The sequence below is a fragment of the Panthera onca genome, unplaced genomic scaffold (genome assembly GCF_046562875.1).
Source record: "Panthera onca isolate mPanOnc1 unplaced genomic scaffold, mPanOnc1 haplotype 2 h2.h2tg000225l_path, whole genome shotgun sequence".
NCBI lineage: Eukaryota > Metazoa > Chordata > Mammalia > Carnivora > Felidae > Panthera > Panthera onca.
The window spans coordinates 40,086-52,324 of NW_027675848.1; the positions used below are offsets into that span (position 1 = coordinate 40,086).

General features: G+C 35.9%; 1 protein-coding gene across 1 annotated transcript; it reads right to left on the reverse strand.

Annotated features, from left to right (window-relative positions):
- Positions 1 to 3,906: 3,906 nt before the first annotated feature.
- On the reverse strand, positions 3,907 to 12,235 carry LOC145715241 (synaptonemal complex protein 3-like). The gene is made up of 8 exons (XM_081794923.1): positions 12,169 to 12,235; positions 11,598 to 11,667; positions 11,410 to 11,444; positions 9,636 to 9,753; positions 8,635 to 8,734; positions 7,039 to 7,137; positions 5,085 to 5,189; positions 3,907 to 4,951 (listed from the first exon to the last, which is right to left on the reverse strand). The coding sequence occupies exons 1-8, from the start codon at positions 12,233 to 12,235 to the stop codon at positions 4,898 to 4,900; spliced, it is 648 nt and encodes a 215-aa protein (XP_081651049.1). The 3' UTR covers positions 3,907 to 4,897.
- Between the last annotated feature and the right edge of the window lie 4 nt (positions 12,236 to 12,239).

Here is a 12,239-nt window from a genome sequence, read left to right on the forward strand (position 1 = left end):
TCAGAATGATTTTGTAGTTTTCCTTATTTATATTTTGGTTATTTCTTGTTAAATGTATGCCTAGGCATTTCATTTTTGCCATTATTAATGGAATTTTCCTTCTTATTTTCTAGCTGGTTATCCTTCTATATATGAAAACTTTTGGTTTCTGTATGTTAGTTTTATTGCCTGTTAACTTTACTAATATCTTCCACTGTTTATAGCGCTTTTTCCATTAATTATTTCTTTCTAGTTTTGTGTGGGCATTTCCTGCCTCTTGTGTAATTACATCAGCACATAGCTCCACCACAATGTTAAATAGTAATGAGATATTAGGCATCTCTTTTTGTTTCTGACTTTAGTGGTAGAGTCTCTAGTTAATGTTTCCCCATTAAGCAAGTTACTGGCTTTTGGGCTAAGATTTGTATATTTCATTAGTTAAGGTAGTTTATCCAGCTATATTATTTGCGAGCAGTCCCTAAACACAACACTGGCAAAACGCAATTCTGAAAAACAAAAAAAGTGGCTGTTCTACAGGTGTAGGCTGTTCAATACCAACTTCCACTGATTAGAATACCTATATGAAAGAAAACAAGTTGGAGGACAGGTATAAAGGGCATATGCTAAGCAATGCCATCATATTCACATCATATTTACTAGAAGACCACTTGGCAATAAATCTAGCTGGAGTATTACAGTTAAAGTTCCTTTCCTTGGGACACTAAATAATAGAATTTAACGACAAGGGTATTCTAGTGTTTGTTAAGAGAATTTTTTTTTTTAATCTGGAGCTAGAGCTTCACTGGGCCCAAACACTTAAGATTTTACTTCTATTATTACATATTTGCTACTTAATAATTCTCCAATTTTCAAATACCTTTACCGTCATTTATTAGTATTGATTCTGCTTACAGATTAATAAACACACAGGCTCTGGAATCACATGGTTTGGTAGAATTGAAATCTGGCTACACATAACTGTTAAGTGACCTTCAGTAAGTCACTTACCCTCATTTTCCTCAGTTTCTTCAGCTGTAAAACGAAGCCACAGAACTTCCACCTGGGTTCCGAGACTTTCAAGCTTTAACGTTTCATCCTAGCCTTTTACCTCTTGTGACTCAGTTTCTGTAATTGTGAAATGTGTTGCCTATTTCATACAACTCCAACGAGGTTCAAATATAACGTACAGGAAGTACTCTAAAATGTAATATTTTGGGGGCACCTGGGTGGCTCAGTTGGTTGAGCATCTGACTTTGGCTCGGGTCATGATCTCATGGTTCGTGGGTTCGAGCCCCACATCGGGCTCGCTGCTGTCAGTGTAGAGGCCACTTCGGATCCTCTGTCTCTCTCTCTCTCTCTCTCTCTGCCCCTCCTGATCTCTCTCTCCCTCTCTTTCTCTCTCTCAAATTTTAAAAAAATTAAAATAATATTTTCAGCCAAAAATTTTAGGGTATCATTTGATTTTTGAGATAAGTAGGCAAACAGCTCCTGCTCCAGGAAAGACAAATAAGAATTTATATATATATATATATATATATATATATATATATATATATATATATCAAACGATGCAGCAACCATCCTTCTAATGGTTACTGCATCGTTTCCTCCATGACATGTTTGGTGCTTCCTGCCTGAAAATTTCAAGACACTTTCATTTTAATGTCTTCAAGACATCATATCATCAAACATCTGATCAGGTTCACAAACTGAGTGATTAGAAGCTGTAGGAGAAGAGAAGACATCCCCACTGTAATTGTCAACATTTAAGTTCACAGGTAGCAATCTGTACATTAATCAGAAACACTCCCCCGCACCAAAACAAAACACATTTCAATCTTGAAGATAGGAAAGTGAACCACTGTAGTCAAAAGAGTAATCTCTCTGTCTCTGAAAAATCCCATTTTGAAGGATTAGAAAAAAAATCCTGGACATGAATAATTTTAGCCATGCTTACTCTGATTGCTACAAAGGGTGATGCATACTTTGATTGCTATAGATTGAAATGTTAAATCATGATACTGCATAAGTGCATGCTTGTAATACTGTAATTGTTGAGCCAAACAGTATTAGAGGAAGTGACTTCTTGATATCAGCTACTTTTCAAAGAAGGTCTCTAGTTACTATGGAAGAAAAGGGAATATGTGCATTCATCTACCAACTAGAATTCTACTGGGTATTTACCCAAAGAAAAAGAAAATGCTAATTTGAAAACATATATGCACCCCTACGTTTATTGCAGCATTATTTACAATGGCCAAGATACGGAAGCAACCCGTGTCCATCGGTAAATGAATGAATGAATAAAGAAGATGTGGTATATACAGGCAATGGAATATTATGCAACTGTAAAAAAAGAATGAGATCTTGCCACTTGCAATAACGTGAATGGGCCTAGAGGGTATTAAGCTAAGTGAAATAAGTCCGATTGAGAAAGACAAATTCCCTAGGATTTAACTTACATCTGGAATCTAAAATACAAAACAAATGAATAAATGAACAAACAAAAAGCAGAATCAGACCTATAAATACAGAGAATAAACTGACATTTTGGGGGGGGTGATGGGTGGACAAAATGGGTGAGGGAGAGTGGGAGATATGGCTTCCATTTACGGAATGAATAAGTGAAGGGGATAAAAGATACAGCATAGGGAATACAGTCAATGATACTACAATAGCATTGTATGGTGACACGTGGTAGCTACACTTGTGGTGAGCATAGCATAACATATAGAGATGTTGAATCACTATATTCTACACCCCAAACTAATGTAACATTGAGTGTCAACTATCCTCAAATAAAAAAAATAAAACTTTTTTTTTTTAATAAAAACGCTGGCTGCAATTTCCTGAAATTTGTATTTAGTAAAAGAAACCTGTCCTACCGTTTTTGGGGAGAAAAAAATGAATTTTTACATTTGCTTTAGGGTGACTTTCCTGATATTCTGAGTTAAAATTTCACTGCCACAAAAAAGTGGACATTAAATGTTCCCTTTTATGAAAAATAAAACAATGGCTAAAGCACAGGTGACATGTAAGAAAACTGTTCACCAAGAGAAAGAAAAAAGTAACACAAGAGTGAACCTAAATGTAACCCACGGACTATGGGTAATATCGATGTGTCAATGATTAAGTTTGTCGCTGTGGGTGTGTGGGGGCAGGGAGTATATGAGAAATCTCTGTACCTTCTGCCCCATTTTGCTGTGAACCTAAAACTGTTTAGAACATATATATAATTGTAATATGCACACAGATGATATATAATGGCAAATTATGTATAAATACATAAATAGTTATAACGGCAAAATATTTCTTCCCCTTAGAATATCAGCCAAAGTTGCTTCAAGTACGTATTTACTCATTTGAGGTTGCCAGGGGATGGAAATAAATGTCAACTGTTTGATCACTAAGTACATTATGTACTGATTATCGTCTGTGCACTCTCACATAAAATTAGATGGCTTAGTATGAATATTAGAACTTTCACGGGGACCTTTGGAGTACTTACTTGTGCCTCTGTAGTTACTGGAAAACTTCCCAAATAAGGACCTTCTTAGAAGTTTGGAACAGAACTTCAGACGCATATACCAACACATGCTTTGGCTTAACAGGAAAGTTCTTTACAAACATGTGAAGCTGAGCAATTAAATTCTCCCCATAATGTCAAATACTGGATAATGGTGGAGGACTCATTCATTCCTGTATACGTTGTTGCAGTTAGAAAAAGAGATTCCATATGGGCTCATTTTTTTAAAACTTGGAAAGCCTTAAAACAAACAGAAGGGTGGTATACAGGGGTCAGGATTAACGTTTAAAAAATGCAGAAAGACAGGAGAAAATAAATCCTCTCCTCTGAATGGAAATGCTTTATTTTGAATGATTCATGAGAGCAACTTCAGGAACTCAGAAAAAAACACATTTAACTGACTTATTCCAAATATATTCTGAAACAATGTCATGTTTATTAAATAATGTGCCCAAACGAAGATGGTGTTATGTTATTAAATGTAAAAAGAAAATGCCCATTACAAAAAGAAAGGTATAAGAATTATTCAAGTTATTAGTTCTCAAATATAAAATCAACGTTCCACATACTCAATGAACATTAAACTTGAAAACAAGGCACTATAGGTAATTTATCTTTAAAGAGAGATGTGAAATACTTAAACCATAAGTCATTAGGTATATGTACATATTAATGAAATACTTTCAATCAATGCTAAGGGCAAGTGTCATTTAATAGTGAACCAACACCAATTAAATGACATTTTGGTGTCTTTGTGGAAATGACATTTTCACAAACCCATGTCTCAGCACTGATACTTATGTATCTAGTTCTGTACTCCCAATGATTTTAGGCAGTTTAATTTATTCCAAAAAAACCCCACAATCTTATGTTTGCTTTTAATAATTTTTATAAGGCAGTAGAGTATATTTTCTGAAATCATATTTATTAGAATTGGCTCTGTAAACTAATGAGTAAAATACAAGCGGGCACACGGGTAAGATAGATTTTATACCCTTTAATTTTATTTTTCCTTTAGGAAAAGCAAAGTAACCTTCTTTCTGTATGTGTGCTCTGAACCTTTTGGGACTGATACAGATCCACGGAGGCCAAGCCTCAAATTAAATCATCCTGTTGCTAAAAGTTAATTGACAGTGTTAAGTACACAAAGTCATCATTACTAACAAAGGGCTGAAAGCTTAATACATATAATTGTGGAATTGCTGCTACCCACATAACTGTTTAGGGCTTGGGGTTTTAGCAGGAAAAGATTCTTGCACTAAACAAGCAAGCTATGGTAAACAAGATGTACTGATTTCAACTACAATTTTTAAACTACCGCAATGTGGTTCAGTGTAGCTAATGTTATGCTTCTATCATAGCACTTAGGTTCAAGTTCTTTCTTCAAAGTCATCAGAATAACAGGGATTGAAGAGACTTTTGAACAATTGCCAGCTCTTGCTGTTGCTGTTTCAAGGAAGGAAATATTAAACATTTACATGCTATTTAGGTCATTGTTATATACACTTCAGCAAACAAAATACCCCAATGCTCACATCCCTTGTTAGTTCTTAATATTAAATATGCACTAAATACTTACAACTTCCATCATAATTTTGTTTTGCAATTTGGTCATTTCTTCTCTAACTTCACTTTGTTCATCAGTAAGAAGATGTTCATGGTCCTTCTCTAAGTCCTGCATACTCTAAAACAAAAAGCCTAGTTTAGTTATAAACCACCACTTTTCATCTCACGCACTAAACATGTAAAAGCAAATTTCAAAACTAACATCTCTTAATATGCAAAGGATGCCCGTTATTTATTCCAAGTAAGATATTATACCTAATACATGGAGACCAAAATACCCACCTAAGAAATTTTTTAAATGTTGTGTTTGAGTCAAATATTATTAGTATAGAGGCACAACAGTAGTAGGCTCAAAACAATGGGTTACTAAACAGTTAAGGTCAAGGTGGAGGGAAAAAAAGAAAAAGACTGACAGTCCCACTGAATGAGATGCCATCATTTTAAAACTCTCTAATAAGCTTTCTAGACACCATGTAACGGTGCATTTATAATGACTCATAATCAATGTAGCATGATTACACTGGAGGGAATAAAATGATCTGTGACACGACCTCTTTAAGTTATGAAAAACAAACATGTTCTAAATCTTTACTATTCACCCAACAAATAGTGATCTACTACAGCCTACATAAAAAGTGCTGTGGGGGAATTTAAAAATGAATACACGATCTCTTCCTTCCTTATTCCAGTGAGAACAAAAAAACATGTAAATAAAAACAACACAAAAACTTTATAACAATTAAGGTAACACAACTTGCCGTGACTATGTAGTGGAAAATAAGATTGATTCTGATTTAGTTGGCAAAAGAATAAGATTTCAGTAGGTAAACGGAAGAGGCAATTGAAAGTATTCTAGAAACAAGGAAGTAATGGTGCGTTAGTTCAGAGAAAGCAACCAATCTGGAGGGGTGGGAGGAAAGAATGAACGTTAAGTATAAAACTACAAAGGGAGCCTTGTTATGGGGGAAGCGGGGCACAGACTTTGAATACCTGAGGGCCTAAAATGGGAAGCTAACGACAGGTTCTCAGGAGGGAAGGTCTATGCTTTGGAAGATCATATTGCAGAATGGTGAGGGATGGACTGGAAAAGAGAACTCAGATGAGGGTTTAGTAGCATAAGCAAGGAATGATGAAATCCTGAACTAGGGAGCAGCAGTTGGAATTCGAAGAAAGATACTAAGGTACCGTTGCAGAAGTAAAGGACACCTCCCCTCCGCCCAACACACACCAAGAAAAAAGAAGAGGAATGTGCAGGATTCTACTGCCTCCTAAATAAGTATATATCTGCATGAAGAAGAGGACTGTGTCACTGAGGACAGTTGGTCAATGTGCAAATATCACAGCAGATCATTCTCAATTCACAAACGTTTGGTCCTCCTGTGGCTTTTTCATCCTGTTATATTGTATTTAGACCTTCTCTTATGATTTTAAGTTTGCATATAAAGTCATTATTAATCATTAATATTCCAAAAGCAACTATGCCACAAAACACGTAACACATTTGGAAATAAAAGCAGTATTCATCAATTACCACTGCCTACTCATATTTAACAGAAACCTTCAATACAAGTAAAAGGCATGTAGAAGTGACTTATAGACTTCTTAGTTTCCACTATATATTTATTGCTGATCTCCTCCGAACTGATTGTTGCACAAAAAATTATGATTAAAGTGTTGATAAAGTACCACTTTTCTACACGATACATGTATTTCTAGGTAAAATCCCCAGCTTACAGTTCCCTGTTTTAAATGACTCCCACAAAAGTATTAATTAATCCCCAAAATCAAAACACATTTACCAATTATGTTAAATACAGAGCAACGAACTCCAAATGGAAAATGGTTAACGGTTCAGATGTACAACCTAACTGGGTTTTTCCCCCCACATAGATTCAGAAAGAAACAAACTATCTCCTACTTTTGTACACATGTTATGTTTTATAAGAATGTATTATGTTGCCAAATACCTCTAAGAATTGCACATATAAATTTTTAATTTTTTGCAGTCTCTGTTTCTGAACAACTCTAGCTTGTTGAAGAACCTTTCGTTGCTCTTGAAACATACTCTACAAATATAAAAGAAAAGGATGATAAAATGTGGGTGACATTTAATATTTAGAGAAACATAATCATACATCATGTTTAAAAGGAATATTCTTTAAATCAATACTTGTTAACATTTCCTGTTGTAACAACCTTTATGACCGAGTTTAGATAACTGTGTTCACCACTAATACACAAAAACAATACGATGATCCTACCTAGTAGTCATTAAGTAGGAAATTTTTTTTCTTGCCAATATGGAAAACAGGTTTTAACTCTTGATTTCAAAACCCACAAATGACCCTTCCAAGAATGTGTTTACTACAAGTAGTCAAAAATCTATACACTGATCCTTCCTAACAGTAGTTACAGAGGGAATATTCTTTTCTTAACAACGTTCAAAACATGTATTAATTCTTGGTCATTTCAGTATGCACACAGATGATCCCAGCCTTTCCGCTCCTTGACCTGATCTCCAACAACAATTTTGTCCTCTTCCCTACTTCAGTCGCTCACTTACATAGTCACACCCTGGATTCTGTCATTCCCAATAACTGCAACATCTACATTATATTAATAAGAGCAAAAACTTATATAGGAGCTGTGTGTCAGGTACTATTCTGAACCATTTTAAATAAACATTATATATGATCTCACTTAATCCTCAAAACAACTCTATGAGGCAGGTGCTTTTATTATGTCTCCTTCCATAATAGGTGAGGAACCTGGGTGAGGCACAGGGATAAACAATTTGTGGCTGATTTCACAGCTAGTACCGGTCAACCAGGATTGGATCCCAAAAACTGGCTCCAGAGTCCAGGCTCTGGACCACTATACTATACTGGTTCTCCATTTTTTCCCCCAATATTCAACCTCTACCTCCCTGTTTGTAGTTCTCTCCCTTTCTTACTATAGTCCAACACTCTTTCAGGATTAACATCCCATGGATCCTATGACTTTTCATTGCCCCTGATCCCCACCCTCATATTCTTCCTTTTCCTCCTTCCTGGCCTAAATGCCATGGTCAATCATTATACCTATGCCCTCGCACATGTACCTTACCCCCTTTTCACTCCGCCAATTTGCGTGGCTAAACCCCAACCCTGGAAAATCCAACTCTCCAGCTGCTCTGCCACAACCATGCAATGTGGTCTCACTTTAAATTCATGGTCACTATGACACCAACCTAAGTTAGACCATAATGCTGCTTGGCAATGGCATTTCCCTAGTCCATTCACTGGCCTGCTCTCAGGAAACAGTTCCAGGACTTCTTCTCTGCTCCCGAGAGGCAACACCTCCTCTACCACTCTAACTCTTAACTGGTGGCCTTCCTGTATCCCTAAATAGACAGAAGCAATTCAGAGAGGACATTCAGTCTCCCACCGCTACATCTTCTACCCACCTTTACCCATCTGGGCTCATGGTCCCTACATTCTCTCCTGTGTTTTTGCATGACCTATCGCTACTTGAGACTTTGATACAATAAATAAATCAATTTTAAAGCCAAAGCTGATACCAACGGCTAGTTTTTCTTGTTGTTTCTGGGCTTTCTGCATGTCTACATTCCACTCCCGAAACAAAGTCAGAAACTGCTGAGAATATTTGAGATGAAGATTCTGCCTGTAAAACATAATAATGAGCACTGTCATAATTCATAAAGACATGAAAGAATTAACTGTATTCAAAACAAAATTGATTTGACACAATTTACACTACAAAAGGAGAAGGCAGTAATAGCATAACAGCAGCTGAAATAGCAGTCTCATGGGAAGCAGAAAGGTGACATGAACAATTTACTCTTATTCCAAAAGTATTGTTCCTAACTGACCAACATAAAAGCTATCTCACATGCCTTACCTCTTAAAAGCTAATGAGGATTTACTGTACTATCAGTTTTCCAGAAAAATTCATTTTATCTAAAAGCAGTTTACTTTTCATTTCTTCTTACTGAATAGCATATATGTTCTGATACGATAAGTAGATTCATTCAATGAGGATATTATATCCATTTATCATAGAAGATTTCCAAACAGGAATATTTCACTTAAATATATCCCCCGAACAATGTTTTTTTTTTTTTTAAAGAACGGTGAACACAATTTACCTAAAATATGCAAATTATTTACAATATAAGATTAACCTTTTCTACATAACTGAATACAGTTAACTATCACAAGAATAATGGTTTAAGACATTTACCTGAAGTTCAGCTAGTGTAGGCCTAGAATGAATATAAATTAATGTTATAGGAAGAAAACTCAATTGTTATTTGAAAGGGAAGAAAGGTCATTTTTATTGGCTTCTAGGAAATACATCTCAGAATCTGTTAAGGAGTGAGGTTACAGAACTAAGGAATTTATCTGCTTAGAAAAAAAAACAAGCAAAATATGTTTTTCGCTGGAAAATTCAATATAATAGAATTTGTCTTAGGTTATTTGCGCCAATGAATACGAAGAAATGATACAAATGTCATCGTGACTCAAAAACAAAAACAAAAACAAAAACACTCCAACAACTTCACCTTTGTTCTTGTTGTAGTTTCCAAACATGCTCAATTGTTTCGTTAGTGGTTTTGATAGAAGCTTTTGTACCCATTTCGAACATTTTTCTCTTTGTGAGAAGAGCCTGTTTAATGTCAACTGTATGGAAAATAGATATTCACTGAAATTTAAATGTTGAAAGTTATTTCGTTTTCATATATTCAGATCAGTACAGGTAAATGTTGCCTTGGCAATGTGCAAAGTACATTTACAATTTATAATACAGACATCATAAATGTCCAATCACTATGTTGTATACCTGGAACTAACATAATGTCGTATGTCAATTACACTTCAAAAAACAAAGTAAGTAAAATAAAATTTATAATTCAGGCATCATTTCAAAAAGCAAGATTTGCTCACTATTTTCTGTAAAATCTTTCCAGTGCTAGTATCCCAATTCTAATTTTTCTAACTGCAGGTCACCTTTTAGTTTAGAGATAATGAAAAGGGCTTAATAATCAATATATTTTTCATTATCAAAATGTGTATAAAGAATCTCAAAGACAGACTTTAATTTCCTTCTGAAAATTTGCTAACACGCACATTTTTCTAAACTTATAAAATATCCTCCAACTCAAGGGACACGTTTACATGGGTAAATGTCCTCCAACTCAAGGGATACATTTGGATGGGTTACCATTAGAATGCATTATATAAAAAGCACGAAAGTATTTTCCTAAAAATGACCCTCAAAAAGGATAAAAATAATTATATCGCACATTAAAAAATTATTTTTCAAGCAATCTAGTGAGTGATGCTTTTAACTGCATTTTACTAACAGAGACAAAGGCCGTGGGTGTAAAATTCTAGTTTAAATAAATGAATTCAAAAACATTTAAAAAATATTTTCATGGAGCTTTTTATATAACACTTTCATCCATAAGTGCTGCATTTCACAGAATCTGAATACTTCAAATAACGCTTTGCAGAGCATATGATTTGACTTTATGGATCTACAGTCCGTAGTTATTTTTCAGTAGTCATGAAGGATCTGCACTACAATAAAAATATTTTATACACCCAGAATCCATCTATAATAAGAAGTTTATTAGACACCTCACAAAGCAAGCACTTTGTCACCACCAAATAGAGCAAAGCCTTCAAAAGATACTTGCCTGTAAGGATGATCTCTATGGAGAGCCACATATTGACTCAGACTCTGCTAAGTGTACTGTCCTATAGTGCAGATGGTGTAAGTGACATCTGACAGAACAACATAAAATTTAGGAGTTTGGATATGATTAGACACTTCTCACTAGCTAGCAGAGTTCTTTACTTTGCAGCTACACAGTTTGTTAATGAAAAATAAAAATAAAGAGTTATATTAGAGGATTCGATTTGTGCTGCTACTCCAAAGGGAAGCACACTGGAAAGTTATGAAAGGTAGCAAAATTAAGAAAATTTAAAATTGGCAATACACGTTGATACATCACCTAAGCTGTGCACACAAAAGGCAGTATAAACTTTTCTCACACACTCTTACACAGTACATTAAGTGTACACGTGCATAAAATAATGGCATCATTCTTACCTCACGACTGTTAGTACCGTTTTCAGTTTTCCACATCAACAATTCAAAAGGTCAGTAAAGAAACTTACAAAGTTGAATCACACTATAAATACTGGTATAAAGTGCTCTATACTAGAACAAGGCATTAAAACCAGTCTTGGAATCCACTCACTAACATTCCCATTTATAAAAGTTGTATGGATTAAACAATTGTTTTGACTGCAAATATCACTTAAACATACCTCCAAGCCTTTCCAGCATCTTCTGTACTTCATTCCTGTGAAGAAGTTACATGGAACATTATTGAGTAAGGATAAGCAAAGATCATATTTGCTTTGGAGGAAATGTGTCATTCTAGGATTTTATGGAGAATAATTGTATGAGCCATGTTGCCTAGAGCTGGCAGGTGATAACACTATGAAGACATTACCCCACATCTGTCTCAAATGTTCCTGCAGAAGGACTGCTCTCCCCGGGCTTATCCGGTATTGGATTGTTTCCTGCATTGAAATAAAAGTGGAAAGCATTTTAAAAGGAAGTATGGTATTCTGATCAGTTTTCAGGGGGCGGTAGCCTCGCCGTGTGGAGTGTTTTAGGCCTCTTGCAAGCAAAAGTCTTTACGGCAGACATATGAAAGGAAGGAAGCACGTATGCACAGGGTCAGATGAAACTGGATGGGGGATGAGGACCATGCTCTGGAGACAGTGTTGCAAACCTTTCAGGGTTAAGGTCAGACTACACCACCCGGCACGTGTGAGACATTCCGGAAAGAGCAACTGCGAGCGAGCAGAAGTGCTGCTATCTAAGCTTCTGTAATCCTGGTCTGGGATGGGAGGATCGAGTGGGCAACGTCCGGTACATGAAACCGCTTTACACACACACACACACGCACACACACACGTGTTTTACTGCTTACAATGCCAAGGACTCAGAAGCAGCGACCTGCCCCGCGGGTGGTATCTACAGGCGCTGCATCTGCAAAGGTGTCAGATAGAGTGTACCTTCAGGAACAGCCTCTGTCCCACTCAGGTCTCTTCTCTCTTGTCCCCGAAAGTCATTGGCTGCCATACCC

What these genes read in the sequence shown, in the direction of transcription:
- LOC145715241 (XM_081794923.1), bottom strand. Translation starts at nt 12,235, where the DNA reads ATGGCAGCCAATGACTTTCGGGGACAAGAGAGAAGAGACCTGAGTGGG. An exon ending in GATGCTGGAAAGGCTTGGAG is followed by an intron (nt 9,754 to 11,409) that starts GTATGTTTAAGT and finishes TTTTCCATACAG; the next exon opens with TTGACATTAAACAGGCTCTT. An exon ending in ACAAAATTATGATGGAAGTT is followed by an intron (nt 4,952 to 5,084) that starts GTAAGTATTTAG and finishes TCCTTGAAACAG; the next exon opens with CAACAGCAAGAGCTGGCAAT.